Below are 23870 nucleotides of genomic sequence, written 5' to 3' on the forward strand. Positions count from 1 at the left end.
CGGTCGCGCGCGTGACGCGACAGGGGCGGAGAGCGCTCGACGGGCCGCCGCTTAGGCCAAACTTAGCCAGGAAGCGCGAGCGGGCCATTAGCCCCCGCCCTCCTCCCTCGATCGCCGCCCCCGCGCAGGCGCGCGGAAACAAACCAGCCACGAGCTGGGTTTAAATAAAATAAAAAATTAAAAAGTTCTTTATTGGGTCCAGCACGGTCCTTCCCCGCGGAGGTGGGGGCACGGGCCGGGACGGCGGGGGCGCCGCGGGCCTCACTGCGCTGCGCTCGGTGTGGTTCTCTTGAGGGTGAAGTTGGTCCAGTTCACGGCCACCTTCTGCCGCGTCTGCTTGGCAGAGTCCAGGCAGAACCTAGCGGGGACGGGAGCGGGTGAGGCGGGAGCGCCCGGGCGCCGCCGCGGCCCCCGCACCTGCCCCGCGCCCGCCCTCACCTCTTGAAATACTCCACTTCTCTGTCAGTCTCGTCCATCTCTACCCCGTCCACGTCCTTGGGCAGGAACACGTCATCTGGGAAAAACAGGGGCAGGGAGTCAGCGCGATGCTGCGGCCCCCCCGGCAGCTCCGCTCCCTCGGAGCAGGGCAGGGCACTGCCATGGGGGACCCTGCCCCAGGACGGGGTCGGTGGAGGGCAGCCAGCGCGGAAGGGGTGCGCCGGGCGGCACCGGGCCGCGCTCCCGCACTCACCGATAGAGGTATTGGATTTCTCCGCCTTGTTCCGGCTCTTCCTGCTCTTGCCCTTGGGCTGGGGGGAGCCTGCCAAGGCGCTGGGCTGAGGCGGCTGGCGGTCCCCAGCAGCCGAGGGAGGCGGCTGTGCCGGCTCCGGCAGCTCCGATTTGCCCTCGCTCCTCCGGCCCTTCCACTCGCCGCTTCTCTCCTTGTCCGTCCGGGTGCCGCCGCAGCCCCAGGGCTGCCCCTTGGCGCTCTCGCCCGGCTCGGCGCAGCCGCCCGCCCGCTGCGGCTCCGGCGCGCTGCCCTTGGAAGGGGCCTTGGCGCCCAGCACCTGCCCCTTCGCACCAGGGCTCTCCAGCCCGGCCTGGCCGCCGGGCCCCGCGGCGCCGTCCCCCTTCTTCACCTGCCCGCTCTGCCGCTTGCTCTTCCGCTGCCGGCCCGCTGCGGGCACCGGCTCCTGCGGCTCCGGCCCTTTGGGCTGCGGGCCCTCCCTGGGCTCCGGGCTCGGCCCGTCGCCATCCGCGGCAGAGTCTGTGCCCTTGGACTGCACCCAGATCATGCGCGAGAGGCTGGGCACGGCGCTGAGGCGCTTCACCACACCGTTCTCGGCCGCTGGCGCCGGCTCCCCGGGGCCCTCGCCCCATCGCGGGCCCAGCTCACCCCGCAGCAGTGCGTGGCTCTTGGCAGGGCCCAAGCTGAGCGGGGCAAGGGCCAGGTCTATGTCCTGCAGGTCAGAGGAGCCATTGAGGTGGGAGAGCAGATTCTTCTGCTCCAGGACAGCTGCCTTCTTGGGGAAGTCATTGACATCGAGGTTGAGGTCGTAGACGCTGAAGCTAGCCCGGAGGGAGTCCTTGATGCTGTTCTTGATCTCCTGCAGCCGGCTGCTGAGGAAGCTGTTCACCCGCTCCAGCTCCAGCTCCGGCCACTCCAGCAGCTTCTCCTCGGCAGGCTCCCTGGCCTGGCTGGCTGCAGGGCTGCGCTCTGCCCGCTTCTGGGCCTCTGCCTCCAGCTGGGCTTTCTCCTTCTCCTGCAACACAGGTGCCATGAGAACGAGTCTGCCTGGGCCACCCAGTGACACAGGCAACAGCGCTGCTCTGACCAGGCAGCAAGCCCCAGCCCCTACTCTCAGCCTGGCTGAGCCACGTCCTCCACAGCCCCCAGAACTATCATGCATTCCAGAGGCAGCACAAAAGCCACCACCTCGCACACTGAGCACCAGCCTGGACACAAGGCACCAGCAAACAGCACCCATGGGCTGTCTCAGCACCATCCCTCTCTATCACCCATACGGATTTTGTCAGGGCCACGGCACAGAGCAGGTAGAGCCTGGACAGTGTGCACAGCCCTCTGTGGGAGCAGACACCGGCAGGCGCCCGGGGTGGGGGGGCACCATCTGTCACTTCAGGGGACAGGGGCAGCAAAGGACAGAGTTATAGAAATCAAATGGAAGCAAGGGAAAGTGAAGTCCTGCAAAGAGCCCCCAATCTTGTCCCGGACTCCCCAAACGGGTACACAGGCCTCTCCCTTGCAGCCTGCCTCCCGTACAGGCAGGCAGCATGTCCCTCCTGCCAGCCTCACCTTCTTCTTCTGCTTGTGCCGTGCCCGCTTGGCTGCCTTGGCACTGTTCAGGGGCTTGGGCTCGGTGCTGTTGATGTAGTCTAGCAGCTCGTCCACATTGCGGTGGTCCACGGCAGGCTCTCCCGAGCCGCTGCTGTGCCCTAGTTTCTGCGGCAACTCCTCTTTCCTCTTGGTGAGGCGCGAGCGGAGCTTCTCTCGGATCTCAGCGTAGTTGCGGCTCGTCGGAGCAGCCGGGGGCTGCGGGATGTCACAATGTCAGGATCAGCTGCCACACGAAGCCGGGGTGACGTACGGGCAGCCCCGGCTCTCACACTTCTCCCCCACCAAACTACCCTACCGTTCCCTTCCCCAAGGTCTCAACAAGACAAAGTCAGCACAGCCCAACTGAGCTGCTCTTCCCCACCGAAGCCACAGGGTTTGGCTGGTCAGGCCAAGGACATGCAGGAAGCAACAGGTCAGGAGCAAGGGGACCGCTGGACTGATGAGGCGCTGCCAGAGAAGAACCATGGCCAGACCTGCAACGGGGCCATTCTCATCTTCAACCCTCTGTACGCAGAAGCTAACACTTCCCACCACAAAGCAGAGTGCAAAGCCCAGGGGTGGCCACAGGCCAGGCCCTCACTCACCGCGTTGTGGCCGAAGAACTCACAGTAGCAGCAGTCACAGAACTTCCCATCTTTCTGGTTGGTGGAGGAGGAGGTGCAGGAACTGCGCTCCGAGCTGCTGTCCTCATCCTCCCCGAGCCCCTCGTCCGCCTCGCACGGCTGTGGCGGGTGGCAGCTGGTACCGTTTGGGAATTTGTGCCCTTTGCAAGAGGGGTCCCTGGGGGAAAGGGAAAACAGCCAAGAAGTGAGCAGGAGCTGGAGGCCTTGCTATTGCCCCACACTGCGTGCACAGGAACACCCCTCCCAGGGCCTGTGCCAGAGCAGAAGGGTTTGCAGGGCAGACAAACCCCATCCCCTGCATCCTCCTCCAGGGAGGAGTCCAGGCAGAAGACGTCAGCAGCTCATGGCCCCCCAGGATCTCCGCCCCCGGGAAAGGCTGACGCCAGAGCTCCAGAAAGCAGCGTCCCCCTGCAAGGCCGCGAGCTGATCCCGGGGCAGGCAGGTACTCACTGGGGGCAGCAGGTAGCACAGGTGAGAACCGCTGGGACCGCATGCAGCTGCCACGCATCCCCGCGCGCCGGCGGGCCCGGCTCCCGCGGCACAGACCGCCCCGCGCGCACAGGGAGGCCGGCGGCCAGGACCGCGCTGCCCCCGCGGGAGCGCTACCCAGCGCGGAGGGACCCGTGCCCTCGGCTCAGCGTGCTCTCTTCCAAGGCACAGGCAGCCCAAAGAGGGCCAGGGGAGCAGGCGAGCAGAACCACAAGTCCACGGGCTCCATCTTCTCGAGGACCTTGGCTCAGTGCCTCAGCCGCCCGGCGGGTCTCACTGACAAAGGTCCTGTTGGCCAACAGCAGGTTGACCAGGCGGTTCCTTTGGGTCTCTTAGCTGGAGGAGGAGCAAGCACAGTCTCTTCTGCACCACAGTACTAAAGGACAACCGCAGGGAGAAGACACGTGGGGAGAAAGAGCTTAAGCCTCAGAGATCGGGGGACTACAACAGTGGATTGGGCCTGCAAACACACAGGCTCTTTGCACCCCCGCTCCACAGCAGTGGACCCCTTGGCAGGGAAAGGCACATTTTGGGACAGGGCAGAGAGAAAGGGCACGTTGCCCAGCAGGGAGAGGCTGGAAGCACGCGGGGCCGGTCCACTCACCTGTTTGTGCCGGGCAGCTGGTGGGAGGCAGGAGGAGGGATGAGCGAAGTGCTGCAGTGCCCATTGCAGGGATGAGCGCAGCCCGAAAGCGGAGGTGGCATCTTCAGCAGCGGCACGTTGGCAGGGGGCGGGTGAGGGCTCTTACACGAGCCCGGACTGTGTGAGACGGCACCAGCAGGAGGGGACTCGGACGCCGGCTTGAGGGCGGCTCCCTGCGCGCTGGGCGCGGGGAAGAGCGCGGCTGGGGGCGAGGGGCCCAGCGGGACGCGCGGCGGGGAGCCGAAGGGCCCCGCGTGGGCAGGCGTCTGTTTGGAGGGGATCAGCGCTGGCGGCTGGGAGGGGAGGCCGGTGGGACTGTTGGGAGGAGCAGTGAGGTCCGAGTGCTGATGGTGCTCTGAGGAGTGGAAGGCCTCACCTGCAGACGGGCGGGAGCAGACATGGTCAGGCACCCCCTGCCCTGAGCGGGCCACGGCCACGCTCCAGCCCCAAAGCACACAGGTCCCTTGGCACAACATGCAGGCTGGCCCGAAGAAGGCCCTAGAGCTTCCCGGGTGCTGACAGGTGCCCACAAGGCTATTCCTCAGCCAGGAGCCACGCACAGGGCTGCTCCTAGGGCAGTGGGACACGGCCTTTTGCACAGGCTGCTTCTCTGTGTGCCTCTCCCTACTTCCCTGCAGGCAGCAGAGCATCTGTACTAGAAGCCACCCCTGCTTGCCCGGGTGTCCTACTGTCCCCCCATGCTGCTTTGGGCTGTGCTGCACACGCAGCCAAGCAAGGGGAAAAGGTGCCGAGGCGGAGAGGGGACCCGGAGCCGCGGGCTCGGCTGGGCCCTGCGCGCACCTGGCGGCGGGGCCCTCCGGCACACGCTTTTGAACTGCTTCGGCAGCGTCTTGCAGAAGTCCAGTGAGGTAGGCAGAGGCGAGGCCGGGGCCAGGGCCGCGCCGCCGGGCGCCGCGGGGGCCGCGTGGCTGTAGGGACAGGCCTTGAGTGCTGGCGCCGCCGCAGGGGCCTGGCCCGCGCACTCCGGAGGCAGAGCGAGGCCAGGGTGCTTGTCACCTGCAAGGAAAGCGCAGCTAGGGCCTGCTCGACGTCCCCTAGCCACAGGGAAGGGCAGGAAGCTCCACGGCCTTGTGCAGACACCCCTGCGCACAGCCATCCCCCTCCACCCTGCCCGCAGCTCAGCACGCCAACACGCTGCTGCACTGACTCTCCCGGGCAAGGGGGCAAACGCTGCAGGCCCCCAGCACCCTGTGAAAGCTCTGCTGTGGCAGGGGATGGCACCCAGGCTTCCTGCTGGCACCAGCACCCGAAGGCACAGCCTGGCCGTCCGCCCCTGCCCGCCAGTCAGATGGCTGCAAGGCCAAGCCAAGGAGAGCCCCGCTCAGCCCCACCGCTGGCTTCAACTCACCTAGTGCAGCCGGGGGGGCCCCGAGGGGACCGCCCTGCACGGCCCCGTTGCTGTGCTGCGAGTTCCAGAGGCCCGAGAGCTTGTGAGCAGACAAGAAAGAGCTGGGGTCCCAGTCCCCTGAGTTCCCGTGGCACGAGGAGGAAGAGGAGGAGGAGGAAGAGGAAGAGGAGTGGGAGCCACCCCCACAAGACTGCGACTTGCAGGATGTGTGGGATAACGAGACCTGGCAAGAAAAACACAGTGTGAAGCTGCAGCAGGCAGGGAGGGCAGGTGTGAAGCCTCAGCGCCCTGGCAGCAGGTCCCGACACTGCTTGCATGCCCGGTCTCCTGTGCCGGAGCACAGTGCCCAGGGAGCATCCCTGGAAGGCCCCAGCAATGCCCCCAGCTCTCGGGGGCCGGGGCAGAACAGCCAACTCTACGGCAAAGGCCACGTGCTTGGACCCAACGGGCCCAGGTTTAAGCAAGCCAAGCAGGACAGGGCTGCTCCTCCCTCACGCTCCACATCCAGACAGGCGCTGCCCCCCGGGACACCCAGCGCGACAGCCCGGGGCCGTGCACGGAGCGGGAAGCGCTGCGGAGCAGGGCAGGCAGAGGAGCCGGGGCGCTGCAGGCCCCGCCACACAGGTGGCTCCAACGCAAGGGAGGCCACCAGCCAACCCCCCACCACTCTGCTCCGCGCAGCCACGTCCGTCCCACGGGAGCTGGCACCAGCCCTGCGCGGGTGCAGGAACAGCCGGGTGGAGATGCCCAGGAGGCAGGAGGAAACGCAGCCGTCCAGCCTATGAGCAATGCCGCAGCGCCCTGCTCCAAGGAGCGCTGACCCGGCCCTGGAACTGCTGCTCCGTGCGCGCTTACCGCCAGGGCCTGCTCCTGCACTGCCCGCCGCTCCTCTTCCTCCACACTCTTGCGGCAGCTCTGGCAGATCCACAGCGGCATCTCTCCCAGGAGGTTTTGCACGAGCGTTGGCACAAAGTCCGGCGGCAGCCTCTCGCCGGGGGACACGAGCCCATTGTGGGACGGGCCGCCCCAGTCCTTGCGCTCACGGTGGCACAGCAGGCAGCACGTCTGCACCGACTGGTTGGCGGTGGGCAGCACCTGCAGCGGGATGTACAGGCCGCAAGTCACCCCACGGCAACACAGGGGCACCAGCTGCACGCGGGCGCGGGGCAGCGAGGACGCTGACGCCAAACCAAGGGCTTTCTTGGAAGCTACACGCGGGCCTGCGCTTTCTGCTGCTGGAAAAGAGCAGCCTCAGGGCTCCCCGGCTCATGCCAGCCCGAAACGCACCAGCTGCCAGCATTCCCAAACTGGGAAAGCCTATGGCAGGTACCAGAGCTCCCACTTGTATCCTCAGCGCAACAAGAGCCAGGCGGCCAACAGGGCAGCGGGACGTGCGGAAGCCGCCGCGCGGGGATGGAGCGGGTGGTCCCGGCAGCCGGGCCCCGCTCCGCTGCGCCCGCGGGCCCGGCGCGCTCGCGCTTGGCCTCTTTGTTCCGCGCAGCGGGCGGCGCACCGCGGCCCCGCGCGCTCGGTGCTGGCTCTGCCGGCGCGGGGCGGCCGAGCCGGGCTCGCCCGCGGCCTGACAGCCGTGACGAGCGGCGCCGGCGCGGGCCCCCATTGTGTGCGGCGGCCCCGACACAATGAGCCCAACTGCTGCCGTGAGGCAGATGGCGTCGCCGGGGCTCAAGGTGAAGCAAAGGTCAGAGGCCAAGGAGGGCGGTGGGCGGGAGGCCGCTTCCCTGCCCGGCCGGGCGCTGCGGGGAGGTGGCAGCGGCGCCCGGGCCGCCCTGCGCCGCGCCGGGGGCAGCCGCGGCTGCACGCGCAGGGTGACGGTGCCGCCCGACGCGCCGGGCGCATCCCCACGAGCCCAGAGCCAGCCCCGGGCTCCCTCCCTGCACCCTGGCGCAGGTAGCAGCCGGGTCTTCGAGGGCCACCGGGCAGTGAGGCCAGAGCCACCCGCATCCCTGCCAGCTGCTGCTGCAGTGGCCTCATGTCACCCTGGCCGGATAGAGCGGGACCCTCCCGCGAGCAGGAGCTGCGGGAAGAGCCGTGAAGCCACGCGCCGCCCAGGCAGGGCAGCGTGTCCCCGGGCCCGGGCTCCGCCACCAGGGAGCACATGGGCACGCGGGCGAGACCTTCCTGACACACGCGCGGTGTCGGGGCACCGCGGCCCCGGCGCCGCTGTCACACGGCTGCCCCTGCGCACAGACAGCAGCCGTGGGGCCAGTCTGACTCCAGCCTGCCTCAACCCCCGTGCGAGAGCCGAGCAGGGGGACGGTGGGGCACAGCCGGCATCTCCAGGGGGCGGCCCGGGGTCCCGCAGCGTTGGGCACCTGCACCGCAAGGCTAGGGAGTCCGAGTGCAGACCTGGGTCCCACCGGGCCGGGCCATGTGTCCCCACTGCCCCCGTCAACACCAGGCCACGAGGCGCTGCCTGGGGGCCACCGCAGGGCCCCGCTCCCGGCCGGGCGCCCCGCACCTGCGGGCGGCGGCGGCACCTGCGGCCGCGTCCCGCCGAGCCCCGCTCCGCCCCGGCGCGCTCCGCCCCGGGGGTCCCGTCGGGGGGGCGGCGCAGGGCGCGGCCCGGGAGCGCGCCGCCGCCGCGGGGATGCTGCGGGTCGGGCCCCCCGCTGCAGCCGCCGCCGTCCCGGTGCCGCGGCGGGGCCCAGCGCCTACCTGAGCGGCGGCTCTGCCCGGCTCCGCGCTGCTGCTCCCCGCCACCTCGGGCGGCGCGGGCGGCTCCGGCGGGGCGGCCGCGCCGGTGATGGCGGCGGCGGCGGGTGGGGAGGAGGCGGCGGCGCCTCCCGCCCGCTCCCGGCGCGGCCCCGGCCCGCCCGCCGCCGCCGCCTTGTTCCGCCTGCGAGTCATGGCGAGCGCGGCCCGCCGCAGACAGGACAACAGCCAATATGGCGGCGCGGCCCGTCCGGCCCCTGCCCGGGGGGGCGGCCCGGCGCAGCGAAGCCGCCGCCGCCATCGCCCGAGCGGGCAGCGCCGCCCGCCGCCACGGCGCCGCCTGGCGGCCGGAGGCGGCGCCGCCGCAGCCACCGCCGCCCCGAGACGCCGCCGCGTCCCTCCTGCCCGGCCTCGGGGCTCCCCTCGGGGCCCGGCTGGCGGCCGGGCTCGGTGGCCCTGAGCGGAGTTGCTGCTCGCCCTTGCACTGACCCAGCGTCGGCTTCGTCCGTCTAAGTTACCGGTCCGCACCGCAGCTGCGGACCGGGAGCAGCCGCCTCCCGTCTCCGCGCCCTGGGGTGTCGCCGTCGCCGCACGGCGGGGGCTGCGAGGGCTGTGGGGCACCGCGAGGGGGAGCCGGGGCTGCCGGCGGGGCGACCCTGCCCGTCCCGACGGGGACCCGCCCTCGCCCACGAGCCCGCCGGCAAACGGGTCCGTCGAGTGGTGACCGCACCTCTGCCCTGGGGGAGGAGGGTCCCGTTTTGGGAAGGGAGCCGTGCCCAGGGGCGGGCAGACAGCAGCCCGGTCCGCCCCCGGGCGGTGCCCGGTGCCGGCCCGCCCCGTCGGCGAGCGGCGGGCGCGGGGAGCCGGGCGGCAGCGAGAGCTCCCGGTCGCGCCATGCTACCCGCCGCCCTCCGGAGGTGGCTGCACCGGCCCAAGGTGAGAGCAGCGGAGGCTGCACCGGGAGCGGCGCCCGCCCCGTCAGGGCTGCCCGGGGAGGGGGTTGTGGCTGCCACCTGCTCCTCCGGAGCCCCGCCAGGCACCAGGGACTCACCGGGCACCTCCCGGGAAGGCTGCCGGGACAGCGGGGCTGGCAGCGCCAGCGTGGGACATGGCCCCGGGGCTGTGCCCACAGGGCAGCAGGGCCCTCCGGGAGGGGCGTCCCTTCCATCGGAGGCATCAGGCTGGGGACACTGGGAGCAGCCAAGAGCACCCTGCCCAGGGCCAGGGCTGGCTGGACCTGCCTGTGGCAGCAATGCCCACCAGGCCCCTCACAGCGATGCCAGGACTGCCCTGGGTCCAGCGGAGCCTGGCGGGCCGGGCCGGACGGGTGCTGGGCACTTGGCAGGGCTGGCGGGGCCCGGCCGTGCCGGGTGTGTTGCGAGGAGGAAGTGGTGCCAGCCGAGCCGCAAGCCTGGCCCATGACTCAAGGTGCGGCAGAGGCTGGGCCGTGGGGCGCCCTACAGGACTGGGCAGCTCAGCGCCCGGCCTGGCACCGCCCGGCTCGGCTCTGCTCGCCGGGGTTGAGTGGGGACCCGCTGGGGTGCAGCGCTGCAGAGCTTTCCCTCCGTGGGCTCCGACAGTGCCCCGGGCACTGTCTGTGCCTCAAGCCCTGGTGACCCTGCCCTTTCCCCGGCCCACTTGGCCTGGGGAAGGGACAGGGAAGCAATTGGGCAATGAGCTCACTTCCTGGTGTCCTGCTCCTTGCAGCCTGGGAAAAGGCTTCCTGCAGCCCTTTCACCTGATCCAATGTTTACAGCCACGTACAGATCCTTGCCCAAGCTCCCAGGATGCAGGCGAGCTTGCTCATCCTGCTCTGCCCTTGGGGAAACTGAAGCAGGGATGGGTGGGGAAGCAGGCGCTGGCGGGGCCGTGGCGGGAGCCTGCGCGAGCTCTCAGGCCCGAGCCCACGTGCCCAGCCGGCCGCGGCGGTGGCGCGCACGGCTCGGCCGAGCGGCAGCCCGGGAGGCGCCGCGCGGGGCGGGAGCTGCCTGGCCGCCCGCCCGCCGGGCCCGCATGCCTGCCCTGGGTGTGTGTGCGCGCAGCCGCCCGCCTGCCTGCCGGGGTGTCCCCGTGGGGGTCCGGCCAGCGGCGCGGCCCTGGGGACACTCACTGGGGACCAGGCGACGTCTCACCCTCCAGGCGTTTCTGCTCGCCCTGCCTCTGCACAGCCTGGGGGCTGGCGACTGGCAGCGGCTCCGGACACCCTGCCCTGGGATGCAGAGCTGTCAGGTCCTGGAGCTGCTCATGGTGCCTGGGAGGACGGGGAGCTTCCCAGGAGGGCTGGTGTGCTGCAAGGGCTCCACTGCTCCCAGGAGCTGCCCAGGGCAGGGATGGAAGGGGAGCGGGAGCAGAGCTTCTTCCCGGCCGTCCCCAGCGCTGGTTGCTGGTGGGGGATGTCGCTGGGCTCTGCATGCTCTCGACTGCTGGCTGGGTAACGTCCCACTGCTCTCCCCGCAGCGGTCAGACCCGCGGCTGCTCTCCCAGTTCTTCTACGCTGACGAGAGGGTGTCACGGGTGGTGGCGGAGATCAACGGGCTGGATGCTGAGATGGACCCACAGCAGTACCTGGTGCTCCTGAACCAGCTGCACCTCAGCCAGGTAGGGCTGGCCCAGCACCCGGGCTGCCCCACAGGGCCCAGCACCTGAGGTGGCCGTGGGTGACGGTCCCCTGCTCTTGCCCAGTCTCACCTGCTGGCCGTCATCGAGCGCATCATGGAAGAGTGCATCCCCACGCAGAGGCACAGCCGCGACTACCTCGTCAAGTTCCCTGAGGAGCTCCTGGTGGACAACCTGGGCAACCACATGCTCTTCGCGGCCGAGGTGAGCCCTGGGTGAGCCCTGGGGTCCCCCAGGTGGGCAAGGGGCCATGACAGGGGCCAGGCCTATCCTCAACGGGACCGTGTTCCCCAGCCTGGTGGAGCAAGGGCCAGCACGGGACACCCTGCAGCCATCCTGGAGCCCTGCGGGGCCCTGCCTGCACTGCCCCGGTTCCTGGCACCCCCTTGCTCTTGCAGTGTCTCCTGGCGGGCACTTTCATCGATCTGGAGGAGTCGGACAGCGTCCAGCTGCGGCCCCAGGCCAGGAACCTGCTGTGCAGCCTGGAGCTGGTGCGCACGGTGCTGCGGGAGCAGAGCCTCAGCCAGCCCAGCACCTACTCGGAGGCCGTGCGGGCCGTGCTGGTGCAGTTTGACCGGCTTTTTGCGGAGTTTGAGCTGAGGTGGGTGCCGTGGCGGGGAGGCAGGTGCAGGGAGCACGCTGGGGCAGAGGGGTCCTCACGACCACCGCGTCTCTCCCAGCTACGTGTCCTCGCTGGTGGCGGTGAAGTCACCCGAGGAGATATACCGGCAGCAGGAGATCATCGTGCTCTTCTGCGAGACGGTGGAGAGGTGAGGGCTGTGCCAAGGCACAGGGCAGCTCCTGCTGGGCATGGGGCGCAGCTGGGGATGCTCCAGCCTGGTGCCCTGGGCAGCCCTGGGCCCTGCGCTGAGGCTGTCCCTCCCGGCAGAGCCCTGCGCCTGGGTTACCTCACGCAGGAGATGATCGATGGCTACGAGCCGCTGCTGATGTTCACCATCCCTCGCCTGGCCATCATCAGGTGTGTACAGACCCCGGGGCGCGAGGGGTGCCTGGGGGCAGGTCTGGGCGCTGGGTTGTCCCGGGTGCTGCCCTCACCATGGGGCAGCCCCTCTGGGCATGTGCTGATCATGGATCTTTGCAGCGGGCTCCTCATCTACCCAGAGGGGCCCCTCAGCCTGGAGCAGAGCCCAGAGCAGATGTCCCGGGTCTTCAGCCCCTTCTACAACCTCCTGAAGAAAATCAGGTAAGAGGACTGGGGTGGTGCCAGGGCTCCAGGGTCGGGTTGTGGCCTGGGGTCTTGCCCCTGACACGCTGCCCTCACTGCAGGGACCTGCTGCGGGTGCTCTCCGCAGAGGAGCTGGCCCTGCTGGAGAGGAGCCTGTGCACGGCTGAACTGCAGGACCCCTGCGCTCCGTCCACAGCCCCCACATGGGGGGCGCCAGCCACCAAAGTGGAGCCCCCTGCGCCCTGGGGCCTCCCGGAAGCTCCTCCCGCTGCTCCGCCAGCCCCCGTCTGCCTGACAGGGCCGGGAGACCCAGGCACGGACAGGCATGTGGGGCACGCGCAGGGCTGCGGGAGCAGGGCCGGCCGGGAGCGGGCGCTGCGCAGAGGGACATCTGCAGCACCAGCGCGTGTGGCCGAGCCCAATGCCCTGGCACCGCATCCAACTGTCACCTCCCCTCCGAGCAGCACCCTGCGGCTGCGAGCCAGCGCCCTGCAGGGCTCCCGCTGGTCAGAGCTGCGCTCCCGCTACGGCAGCACCAAGGACATGTTGCACACCCTCTTCGTCTGCATCTCGGGTGAGCGCTCGCCCCGCTGCCCTGCTGCGGGGGGACGCGGTGGTCACGCCGGGGTGCTAACCCGGGCGCTCTGCCTGCACAGGGGTGGCTGATCAGCTCCAGACCAACTTTGCCAGTGACCTGCGGAGCATCTTGAAAACGGTCTTCAAAATCATCGCCTCGCAGCCGGAGCCGGCGGAGGAGCCGCGTACCAGCCGTGAGTCACCCCCAGGGCCAGCGCGGGGCAGCGAGGCCGGGCACAGGGCTGACGTGGGGGACGGTGAGCGCCGTGGGGCTGCGGCCAGCTGTGGCCATGCTGCTGAAGGCCCCCATTGCCCTTACAGAGGAAGAGGAGGGTGACGCATGCGCCACGGCTGCGTCCCGCCTGGCCGACTGCCCCCTCTGCTCCAGGGCCACCGAGATGCCCGGGCTCTGCCGGGCAGGTGAGAGCGGTTCCAACCGCGCCGGGTCCGGCATGTCCCCGAGCCCCTCTTGCCTCCATTGGGCACCAGTCAGCCCAATGGCTGCAGCGGTTCTCTCGCCTCCAGGCGCCCGCAGGCTGCCCGAGTGGGTGCCGGACAGCAGCTGCAGCCAGTGCTCCGCGTGCCGCTCACCCTTCACGCTGCTGCGCCGCCGGCACCACTGCCGCAGCTGTGGCAAGGTACAGGCATGAGGGGACCGGGGGGAGACGCTGCAGCGGCTCCGCGCAGGGGTCACCGCTCACCGCTGCCCTCCCGGCAGATCTTCTGCGCCCGCTGCTCGCCGCACACGGCCGCCCTCCCGCACTACGGGCAGCCGCGGCCCGTGCGCGTCTGCACCCACTGCTACGCCGTGCACCGCTGAGTGCGCCGGGGCGCCCGCCACGGGCTGGACCCGCGCGTGCCAAGCGCTCGGCACCGCCGCCGCAGCCCGGCGAGCAGGAGGAGCCGCAACCCCGGCTGGCCGGAGGCTGCGCCCGCATGACGCCGCAGGACAGGGCGGAAAGGGCTGCTCATGCTGCAACGCTGACAGGGTCAGCGGCAGCACCCGGCTCCACAGCCGGCACCACGGGTGCACGGGCTGCCCCTGGCGTGGAAATGTGCTGGGTTGCGTTTTTCAGGTGAACTTTGGCTGCTGTTCGGACCAGGGCAGAGTCTCCACAGGGGCTCAGCCGGAGAAGGTGCAAACACGGCCCTCACATGACGGCGGGAGCGCACGGGGCCGCTGGGGCCTTGCCGGCGCTCGTGGGGCCGCCTCTCAATAAACACGTGAAACCTCTCCTCACCGCAGCATCCTTGGCCGTGTCCGGATAGAGGGGGCACCCCTGAGCCCTGCGGGGCAGTTGGAGCTGGGTGGTTCTGTGTGGGGAAGAGCGTGATGGGCTCCCCATGCGTGTGAGCACCCGGGTGCGTGTTAGCCCCCCCAGGCACATGCACACGTGCAGATATGCACATGCAAACATGTTCCCTGCATGTGTGGGCAGAGCAGGCGTGGACACACATGTGTGCACACAAGCCCCCTGCCTGGCCCTCTCCAGCACAGGCACACACTCCTTGCACACCCCTGAGTGCTTGTGTGCCCACACCCACCCGTGTTCCTGCCTCCCACGGGCTGCTGGCCCCGCTTGCACAGACACGCGTGTGCACACGGGTGTGCAGTTGGACACATGCAGACATACGTGTGCATTCGCACACGCGCAGGCGTGCACAGCGCTGCGGGGACGCGCACGCGGGTGTGCGCCCACGGGACAGCAGGGGGGCGTGGCCGCGGACCTGGGGCGTGGCCTCCGCCTCGCCCCGCCCCCTGCCGCCGATTCAAATTTGAAGCACGCGCTTTCCCGCCCGAAGTTGTTTCCAAAGCGCGCCGACGTCACGGGCGCGGGCGGCGGCGCAGCCAATGGGCGCGCGGCTCGCGGTCGCCCCGCCCCGCGGTCGCTGTCGCCGCCGCGCCGGGCCGAGCGACATCCCCGACGGGGCGTCCGCGCCGCCGCCGCCTGCCATGGAGCCGGCGCTCAGCAGCATCCAGGTGCTCCTGCAGGCCGCCGAGTTCCTGGAGCGACGCGAGCGCGGCGCGGCCGCTGTCTCCCGCGTCCCGTCGTGCCTGGCCGAGGCCGAGCACGGCTACGCGTCGCTGTGCCCCGCGCGGCGCCCGCCGCGGCCCCGCAAGGCCGTGGGCAGCTGCAGGTGAGCGGCGGGGCCGCGGCAGCGGGGAGCGTGTGGGCCGAGCCTGCACTTACCGCGGGTGCTCTCTTGCAGGTCGGTGCACAACGCGCTGGAGAAGCACAGGTACCGGGTGGCAGGGCGGGCGGCAGGGCGGGCTGTGCCCCCCGACGTGACTGCAGCTCTCTCCCGCTGTAGGAGAGCCCAGCTCCGGCACTGCCTGGAGCAGCTGAAGCAGCAGGTGCCGGCAGGCGCTGAGTGCACCCGCTCCACCACGCTGAGCCTCCTGCACCGCGCACGCCTCCACATCCAGGTGAGCCTGATCTGCTGGACGGGGTGGGCCTGGCTGGGACAGCCCTGCTCACAGCACCCTGCTTTCCCACAGAGGCTGCAGGAGCAGGAGCTGAGAGCGCGGCGGGTGAAGGACCAGCTGCGCTGCCAGCAGCAGAGCCTGCAGCACAGGCTGGAGCAACTGCTGTCACCCGCCGGCAGCGAGCGGACGAGGGCAGACAGCCTGGACTCGTCCCAGCTCTCAGAGCACTCTGGCTCCGATGGAGGTCAGTGACAGGAGAGGGTGTCGGGCTGGCAGGGAGTGAGGAGCGGCCTCCAGACCCTGACCCAGCCCCTCGCTGTGCTCAGAGGAGGTTGAAATCGATGTGGACGGAGCAGTGTTTGGCGGGGACCTGCTGGCCAGCTTCAGCACGGGGAAGGACCACAGCTACTCCAGCCCCTGCGGGCCGTGGTCCTGACAGCGCCTGGTGCTAGCCCAGCCCCGCAGCCCTGCGGGGGTGTCACAGCAGCAGCTCTGGAGCTGCCTCCGCCTGCTCCGCCTCCCCGCGCACCGCGCAGCTCTGCCGGAAACGTGGCCCCGCCGCGGCCGCCCGGAGAAGGGCTCGAGGATGGGGATGGGCAACGGGCTCTGCCTTCTGCAGCCGGACCTGTGAGCCGAGCCGTCCGCGGGGCCGGACGTGCAGGGCCGGGATCCCCCTGCACACAGCAATGCACTTCAAAGGGGGCAGGGAAGAGGCCTGGGAAGGCCGCCTGGCTGTGGCAGGGACCCCTCACCTCCCCGCACGGGCTGCCAGGCAGGCCGGGGCCCAGCCCGCCCGCCGGGGGTGCCGGCCGGCCCTGCCGCCCCTCGAGAGCCCGGCGCGTTAAGCAGCTCGCCCCCGCAACCTTGTATATACCTGACACTATTCTAGTAAATGCACTTGGCTAAACCTGTGTCTGCATCTTGCCTGCGTGCCTGGCGCGCTGTTAGCACAGCAGCTCTGCTGGACTCAGTGCCGGCAGCCCCTGAAGCAGAGGTTTCCGCACGGCTCTGTTCCAGATAAGCCAGCCCTAGGCAAAGTCAGAGGTGGAAGTAGATTCTTTAATGATAATTACATCTTAGAAATGATCTAACAGCAGCTGATTGTCAGACTTGTACAGTTTAAAAATATAAAATCTAAGAGGCTCCTATCTGTTGGGGTGCAGGCTTGATTCTTGCCTGTGCCAAGCTGCTCACACATACTGCTTCTTCTTGGTCGCTGCCTTGCTGGCCAAGTCCTTGGCTTTTTCTGTAGCAGCTAGAGCTGTCTCCTTGGCTTTCTCAGTCGCTTCCTTGGCTGTCTCCACCAGTGTTTTGGATGGAGCTTCTCCTGTAATATGTAAGTTGTTAACTTAACCCAGCAGTCCCCGCCCTGCCCTGGCCTGGCAGGGCTGCCGCAGCGCGTGGCTGACGCAAGCTAGACAAGCCCAAGCTTTATTGCCTCTTGGGACAGAGGATGTTTCCCTGTGCTGTGGGGGAAGGTGAACTCTATTCGTGACACCCAGCTCCGTGCGCTGGGGCACGTCACCAAGCAGAACTGCAGGCACGTGACTGCCTTACTACTTCCTCCCTCCTTCCCACACCCGACACTGCCGCCACCAAGCTTCACAACAGCCCCCTGAAGAGGCTGGGACTCTTCTGCTGCCTGGCTGCTCTGCTCAGGAAGAACACGTTGTGCCAAGACAGGGGGCAGAGGATAGGGATTTCTCATCCGGCCAGTTTAGCTTAAGCCACAACCTGCCCACAACTGGGGTGAGCTGGTGTGGCCTGTTACCCCAACCTGACCTAGAGAGCCAGGGCTCAGCCCTACTTACTCACCTTGCATTCTTGCTAGCACGTATTCAAATCCCTTAGTGCTCTTGGTCACATTGCTTTTGAACCTGGCCAGACCAAATTCCTGCAACAAAAGAATCTGTGATGATGCAAACCCTGATTCCTATGAATGTGCTGTCTCGAGCTGTGGCTCAATTTGTCCCAAACAGCTGGTGGCTCTCAGGTGCTATGTTGCAGCAGAGAGTCACTGCAGTGACAGGTCAAGGCTCCACAAGCTCACGAGGGCTGGGTGAGCAATGAGGAAGAGGAGGCAAATAGCATGGGGCGGGGGAGAGCAGAGGACCATCCCGCTGCTCAGTGTGGGCACCCACCTGGACAGCCCGTGAGACACCAAACAGGCTGGAGGAAACCCAGGCTTCTCGCTTGACTTCGGTCCAGTTGCTGTTCTCAGGGTTCACCCGGTACACGCACCGCTCCTGCACCGCCTGCACGAAGCAGAGCGCTGGCGTGAGCGCAGCCCGGGGCCGGCCGCCCGCCCGCTGCCCCACGAGCACCCACCATGAGCCGCGCGTGGTTGATGTTCCAGGTGAATGTGGTCATGGTGCGGTTCTTGGGGTCCACGATCGAGTCCTCCAAGATGTAGACGGAGTGGGCCACGTTGGCGGGGAAGAAGCGCTCTGCCCAGCGCGGCATCCTGTTGGTCTTGGTCAGGAGCCGCCGGGAGAGCAGCTTCTGGTCCGGCGTCACCTCCCGGTGCAAGATGTCTTCGGTCAGGACATGTTTGCTGAAATAAAGATGGAGAAGGGGGGCGGTACAAGCATCAGACCCTGCTCCAGCACCACCAGGTGGGAGGGAGGGGAAGGAGGGACCGGCGGGGGGTGCCCATCGGGCCCTTGGGCGGGACGGGGAGCCCGGGGAAGGGGCAGCGGGGAGACCCGGGGACCCCGAAAGGGCGGAAAGCAGCGGGGGACCCAGGGACGGCTCCGGAGCGCAGCGCGCGCCCGCGGGGGTGCGGCCGGGGCACGGCGGGGCCGCGCGCGGGGGGTCGCGGCCGGGCGCGCTAGGCCGCGCTAGGCCCGCCGGCGCCACGCACCTGTAGGGGTTGGGGTAGCGCTGCCAGAAGGCGGCGAACACCTGGTCCCAGGGCCCCTTGAGGACGCCCAGGCTGGCGCAGTACTTCCCCATGGGGGCCGCCGCCGCTCAGGCCCGCGCCGCCACCGCGCCCGCTCCGGCCCGCGCCCGCTGCGCGGCCGCCATGCGGCGAGAGCGCGCGCGAGACCGCGCGGCGCCACGTCCCCGGCCCCGCCCCCCGCAGGCCCCGCCTCCCCGGGACAGGCCCCGCCTCCCCGAGATCGGCCCCGCCGCCAGGCCCCGCCCCCGCCGCCAGGCCCCGCCCCGCCGCCAGGCCCCGCCCCCGCCGCGCGCTTCCGCCGCGGCCGCCGCCGCCGCCGCCGCTCCGCGCGCCCCGCGGCGGCCCCGTGGCGGCGCGAGGATGAGCGGGCGGCGCGTGGACGCCAAGGTGGTGCTGCTGGGCCAGGAGAGCGTGGGCAAGAGCAGCCTCGTGGAGCGCTACGTGCACGGCCGCTTCCGGCCCGGGCCCTACCAGAACGTGAGTGCCCGCGCCCCCGCCGCCGCCCGCTCCCCGCTGCGGGCCCCCGCTGCCGGCGCCGGTCCCTGCCCCGTGCCCCCGCCGCCGCCAACGCAGCGCCGCCCCGCGCGGGCTCCCGCTGCCGCCGGGGCCGGGCCCGGCCGCCCCCCTGCCCAGGCCGGGCCCCACGGCGCTGCCGCTTCCCTTGCAGACCATCGGGGCCGCCTTCGTGGCCAAGGTGATGCCCGTGGGCGACCAGAGCGTGACCTTGGGCATCTGGGTAAGTGCGGGGGGCGCGGGCCGTGCTCGGGCCCGAGCCGGTTCCCCGCGCCGCTCACCGCTTCCCCGTGCGCCCCAGGACACGGCCGGCTCCGAGAGGTACGAGGCCATGAGCCGCATCTACTACCGCGGCGCGCGAGCCGCCGTCGTGTGCTACGGTAAGGGCGCCGCGCGCGCGGGGAGTCCCGCTCGGAGGAAGAGGAAGGTGGCGGCAGCCCCGCCAAGGCAGCGCAGCGCGGGGGGCTGCGGGTGCCGCTCGTTGCGGGGGCTGGTGCAGGGGTGCAGGCTCCGCTGGGGAGGGAGGGTGGGATGGCACGGAGGGTCCTGAGGGCAGAGCCTCACTCTTCCCTCGCAGATCTCACTGACAGCAGCAGTTTCCAGCGGGCCAAATTCTGGGTGAACGAGCTGCAGAACTTCGAGGAGGTAAATGGCAGCAAAGGGCTCGTGCTGCTGGGCTGGGAAAGACCCTCTGGATGTGCCAAGGACAAGCAGGAATTGGGGTTTCACCTTCCTGCACAAAACTGTTTCTGTGCGCAAGCAGGACATCGTGCCTGCTTGGGCACCGGGCAGCTTGCTGTGAGTCTTGCTGTGCTGGATGGCAGGGCGTCGTGGGAGGAGCAGGGGCTGCAGTGTGTCCTCGCTTGTCCCGCTGCCGGCGTGCGGCTGCTCTGGGGAAGGGAGGGAAGGAAGGGCCGGTGGCAGCGCCGGGGCGCGCGGGCACGTCCGACCAGGCGCTCCTCTGCCTGCCGCAGAACTGCCGCATCTACCTGTGCGGCACCAAGAGCGACCTGCTGGAAGAGGACAGGAGGAAGCGCGGAGTTGACTTCCACGACGTGCAGGACTATGCGGACGGTGCGTCTGCTGCGTGGCGCGCGCGGGCGGCTGCTGCTCCCTCCCTGCTCCCCGGGCTCTTGAGTCACCGCATGCGGCACCGCTCCAGCAGAGCCGGGAGCTCGCTGGGTGTCCCGCGAGCGTCCAGCCTTCCTGTCTTCCCCCAGGGCCAAGCAGGGCTGGGGGGAGCTGGAAAACATAGCCATGGTTCCTGGGAAGGGTTGTGTGGCGCAAGGAGTTGCCACCCCTGCCCGGCGCACAGCCCAGCAGCACCTCCAGTGGCTCTGGGTGAATGGCAGGAGCAGCTTGTGGCTCAGGCTGGCCTAGGCTCCCTGCGCAAGGAGTCTATGGGCTTTCCAAGAAATCCCCTGAGCACAGCATGTCCTGACAGTGCGGACACAGATGGGTGGGAGAAGGCGCTGGGAAGTGGTGCCAAGCTGGCTGGGGAGAGCAGGGTGGCGGGAGCAGCTTGTTGAACCCTGTCCGGGGCTCCAGCCAACTTGCCCTGTCCGAGACAGCAGCCACACGTGCAGGAGAGCTCAGCTCGTGGGGCCGCATCTTGCACCCATGGGCACTTACTTGTGCTCGTTGTTTCAGAGATCAAGGCCGAGCTGTTTGAAACCTCCAGTAAGACGGGGCAGAGCGTGGGTGAGTGTCCCTCTCCGAGCAGGGCCTGCGCTGGGGCGGCTGCGCTGGGCGCAGGCACCCGGTCCCGAGCTGCCACGGGCACAGAGCCGCAGGCGAGCGGGGAAGGCGGCAGCAGCTCGGGATGAGGGGCCTCCTGCCCTTGCCTGGGGAGGAAGCAGCTCCCCCGAGGTGGGAGAGCAAAGCCGGGCGCTCGGCTCCAGCACCCCGACCCGTGCCCGGCTGTGTCGCCCGCTCCCTGCCCTCAGCCGGCTCCTGCCTGTGGCCGCTGCCCAGCTATAGCCTAAAGCGGGAAGACACTGACGCGCTCTGTCCTGTCACAGATGAGCTGTTTCAGAAGGTGGCCGAGGACTTTGTACACTTCACCGCCTTCCAGGTGATGACAGGTGAGCGCATCACGCTGGGGCGCTCCCCTTGGAGCACCTTCTGCAGGTGCTGGGTCCGGCCCACAGGCTCCTCCGAGCCCCTGGGGGAGGTTGTGCATGAAGAGGCCCCTGGGGTCTCGCAGGGTCCTCCCTTGCCTTGGCCCTGCTGATGCTGAAGGCACGGGAAGTGCCAGCCCCTCGCCCTGCTCTGTGGGGTGCTCAGAAGGGGAACGTGGTTCCAGGTTCCTGCTAGTCTCACACACGCCTTCCCTGAGGTTGCTGCGGCCCCGCACTGGGGTTTTTCCAGCAGAGCTTCAGAGGAAGTTCCCCATCCACGGTGTCCCTGAGAGCCTGTTGCACAAGACAGGCTCTGTGCTTGGCATGTGCGTGTGGAGAGAGGCCTTGGGGAGGCAGCCAGAAAGACCCTCCCTGGCTGCATTACCTGTTTCCAGCGCTTCAGTGGGCCTGTCCTCACCTGCCTGCAGCCCTGGAACGTCCCACGGCGATGAGACCTGCAGTTTCACTGTGGGTTGCATTAAAGCTGATTGTGTCAGAGATTTCTCCCAGTGGGATCTTCTGGCTTTCCAGCGGTCAGGGCCTGGCCAGTGACTGGAACCTTTTGGCCTCCGCTTGGCATCGTGGTGCCGTACGTGTCAACAACACCCCTCATCCTACCGCTCTCTTTCAGAGGAGAAAGGCGTTGACCTGGGCCAGAGGAGCGGTACCTACTTGTACAGCTGCTGCCACCACTGAGACCGGCTGCCCAAAGGGAATCCCTGCCGTGGGCTCGGGCAGCCTGTGCTCTCTAGACTTTTCCTGTTTTTTACCTGCTGTGTTTTAGCTGCATGGGCTGCCTGGCACACAGAAAGGGAACAGGGCCCTGTGGCCCGGCCTCGGCGCGCGGGGCAGCGGCGGGCGGCGCGGGCCGGGACGCGGCTGCGGCAGGAGCTGCGCACGGGGCCGCCGCGGGACGCTCGACGAGGCCTCTGTCTGCTACCCGGTGCTTGAGAGCTGCTTCCGCGAGCCACAGCTCCGGCCCAGTGCAGCTGTTAATTTATTCTCATGGAGATGCTGCCTGATCCTTTACAGATTATTTAAGCATCGTCTTTTTTTTTTTCTTTTTTTTTGAGGTATACAATGTAAATAAAATGCATTGTGGTCTGAGAATGGGTTTCCGGGTGAAACAGCAGCAGGTTCAGCCTGCGGAGGTGTGAAGGGGAAGAAAAACTGCTTCCCAAAGGGCGCAAGGCCTGTGCCTGGGGGGGAGAGAAGATCCCCTGCCCGCAGCAATGCCTGGGCTCTGGGGACAGCCCCCCTCGCCCAGCGGAGCGGGGCCATGGCCTCACCGTGCCGTGCTGAGGCCTGTTGAACTCGCTGCACCCGCTCTGCGGCCGCCCTGCAGAGCAGGATAGGGCCGGGCTCCCTCCCTGCTCCGCGCAGCCCCTCGCTGCCTGCAGCCCCCGCAGTAACACAAAACACGAGAGGACATCGAGAGTAAAGTTAAACTTTACTTTACAGTAATTTTTCTTCTATATACAAAGAATTACAGTACATGTTCTGGGAGCACCTGGGCAGGGCAACCCTCTTTTCATTGTAAGTTTCACATACACAGCCAACAGTCTAAGGGGAGCAAAATGAAAGTAATCAATGGTCCAAGACTCTCCCCTCTCCCTCTTCTAAAAATAATATACATGCTGGAAAGATGTAGGTTTCTCTCACCCACTCTGGCATTCTCAGCGTGGAAGTGACAAGACCTGGACAGCTCCGAGGAGCTACGTGTGTCCCGGGAGCACCCGCGTCCCCGCACTTCAGTCGTGTTTTCCTTCTGCAAAAGGGGGCCCTGCAGGAGCTTCCCCTCCAGGCCCTGGTGATGCCAGCAGAGGAACCCGCCGAGGCTGCTCCCCCTGCGCTGCTCCGTGCCGGGGCCCTCGGCCCTCGCGCGCGGGCTCAGCTAGCACCAAGTCCTGCCGCTCCGAACGGCGCCTTCCCCGGCGCACACGGTGCCCTCGGCTCCTACCCGTCACCCACCTAACGCTCCTGAGCAGCCTCGGGCGCCGTCTCCCCTGGGAAGGCTGTGGGACAGGGCCGCCTTCCCCGGGGTGCCGGAGGGAGCTCCCCGCGCCGGCACCGCCGCCGCCGGCAGGAACTCGGTGCCGCTCGCGCCGGCCAGGGCAGCGCTCAGCTCCGGCCTTGCGTCACCTTGAGCCTCCCGGTGCTGCTGCTTTGCCTTTTAGTACGTTCCCAGTGTCAAAAAAACAAAACAAAAAAAACCAGAAAACCACAAAACCCAGTTCCTTGAAGTCAACAACTAGGAAACATCAGAAAAACAAAACAAAACAAAACTGAAACCAGCTCAGTACCAAACAGACACGAAGAACATGCAGTTAGCAGATGCCTGGCTTGGTTGGCATGGCTCCGGTCGCTCTCTGCACTAACGGGGCCCCCCGGCACGCTGGCTTGACTCTCAAAACCACCACAAATCCGAGGAATTGAGTCTCTCCAAGCTTAGGAGACATGCCTTGCCCTGTTGCTGTCACACACACCAAAGCCCAAGCCCCAGGTATCAGGGGACAGGATTCAGCTGAGAAAAGCTCCAGCCCAACGGCCGGGAGCTGTGACTTCAGCCCTACTGTGCTGAGCTGCCAAACGTTTTACAATAGCACCACAATAGCCCAAGTGCTTAGCCAAGGGCAAACTGATTAAAACTTTACCTTGGAATAGGACATAGCATCATCCGTTTCTCGAGATTTCCCTCGGAGGTAGATTCAGTGCTGTAGGGCCTGTCCGTCACTGCCGCTTCTCCAGCCCACACCGCGGTCCCCCACGCTGTCCCGCTGCGGTGCCTCACTCCATCTTAGAGCACACACGAGGGCACTGCCACCCCGTCCCGCGCACGGGCGAGCGGCGGAGCGGTCCCCAACCTGCAGCGTCCCATCTCCCAGGGCCCGGGAACGCAGCGCGCCCCTCGGCGAGGCCAAAGGGAGGGCCTTGCTTGCCAACACCTCCCCTGGGGCCACCAAACGGCGACACGAGAGCTCGCTGCACCCCGCGGCCACCTCTGTAGCTTCCTTGCAGAGTAGTTTGACACTTTGCTTTAACATCGCTGGCAAAGGCTGAAAGACTCATCAGTAATTTAGGGCAAAGCACATTACAAGCAGGTTACAATTACGGTTATTCCAAACATCAAGCAAACTCAGAAGTTAAGGCTGAAATTAAAAACAAACTGAAGGTGTGGAAGGTTTGAGGTCTCTCAAACAAACTCTCCTCTACCCTGTAGTGATGCTGGCTGCCTCGTCCACGTACAAGCACCGTAGATACCAACTGTGTGCCCACATTAAACCAAGAGGCACTAGGGTTAGGCCTCCTTTTTCTTTTTTTTTTCTCCCCCAAAAAACAGCCTCATAGCTTTTTTAGTACCCTAGTTCTGCATCTTCTCACCTTAACATATTCCTTTCCTCCTCTTTAGCTTTAACCATATATCTGATCGCTTGAA

At 67.7% G+C, this 23870-nt stretch overlaps 5 protein-coding genes across 5 annotated transcripts; 3 read left to right on the forward strand and 2 right to left on the reverse strand.

Moving 5' to 3' along the window:
- Window positions 1-159: 159 nt before the first annotated feature.
- Window positions 160-8320, reverse strand: FAM193B (family with sequence similarity 193 member B). Its single transcript, XM_088522555.1, has 10 exons — window positions 8097-8320; window positions 6276-6515; window positions 5421-5643; window positions 4853-5068; window positions 4013-4427; window positions 2881-3076; window positions 2255-2491; window positions 692-1703; window positions 439-514; window positions 160-358 (listed from the first exon to the last, which is right to left on the reverse strand). Exons 1-10 carry the CDS (start codon window positions 8286-8288, stop codon window positions 262-264), a joined length of 2904 nt encoding a protein of 967 aa, XP_088378681.1. The 5' UTR covers window positions 8289-8320; the 3' UTR covers window positions 160-261.
- Window positions 8321-8955: 635 nt separating this feature from the next.
- Window positions 8956-13291, forward strand: LOC104572072 (lateral signaling target protein 2 homolog). Its single transcript, XM_088522708.1, has 13 exons — window positions 8956-9029; window positions 10551-10691; window positions 10776-10913; window positions 11108-11310; window positions 11390-11479; window positions 11599-11688; window positions 11812-11913; window positions 11997-12220; window positions 12308-12469; window positions 12552-12662; window positions 12793-12891; window positions 12997-13109; window positions 13190-13291. The coding sequence occupies exons 1-13, from the start codon at window positions 8988-8990 to the stop codon at window positions 13289-13291; spliced, it is 1617 nt and encodes a 538-aa protein (XP_088378834.1). The 5' UTR covers window positions 8956-8987.
- Window positions 13292-14416: 1125 nt separating this feature from the next.
- Window positions 14417-15355, forward strand: MXD3 (MAX dimerization protein 3). The gene is made up of 5 exons (XM_088522501.1): window positions 14417-14610; window positions 14683-14712; window positions 14785-14899; window positions 14972-15143; window positions 15226-15355. Exons 1-5 carry the CDS (start codon window positions 14426-14428, stop codon window positions 15333-15335), a joined length of 612 nt encoding a protein of 203 aa, XP_088378627.1. The 5' UTR covers window positions 14417-14425; the 3' UTR covers window positions 15336-15355.
- A 582-nt stretch (window positions 15356-15937) lies between these two features.
- PRELID1 (PRELI domain containing 1) lies at window positions 15938-17956 on the reverse strand. Its single transcript, XM_088522548.1, has 5 exons — window positions 17763-17956; window positions 17228-17453; window positions 17041-17154; window positions 16715-16793; window positions 15938-16226 (listed from the first exon to the last, which is right to left on the reverse strand). The coding sequence occupies exons 1-5, from the start codon at window positions 17852-17854 to the stop codon at window positions 16090-16092; spliced, it is 648 nt and encodes a 215-aa protein (XP_088378674.1). The 5' UTR covers window positions 17855-17956; the 3' UTR covers window positions 15938-16089.
- A 151-nt stretch (window positions 17957-18107) lies between these two features.
- RAB24 (RAB24, member RAS oncogene family) lies at window positions 18108-21267 on the forward strand. The gene is made up of 8 exons (XM_088522549.1): window positions 18108-18278; window positions 18469-18537; window positions 18616-18694; window positions 18892-18959; window positions 19289-19388; window positions 19965-20015; window positions 20336-20398; window positions 21066-21267. The coding sequence occupies exons 1-8, from the start codon at window positions 18162-18164 to the stop codon at window positions 21128-21130; spliced, it is 612 nt and encodes a 203-aa protein (XP_088378675.1). The 5' UTR covers window positions 18108-18161; the 3' UTR covers window positions 21131-21267.
- The last annotated feature ends 2603 nt before the right edge of the window (window positions 21268-23870 follow it).

This window comes from Tinamus guttatus, unplaced genomic scaffold, assembly GCF_059628265.1.
Source record: "Tinamus guttatus ecotype Peru unplaced genomic scaffold, ASM5962826v1 Tinamus_guttatus_pri_ptg000155l, whole genome shotgun sequence".
Taxonomy (NCBI): Eukaryota; Metazoa; Chordata; class Aves; order Tinamiformes; family Tinamidae; genus Tinamus; species Tinamus guttatus.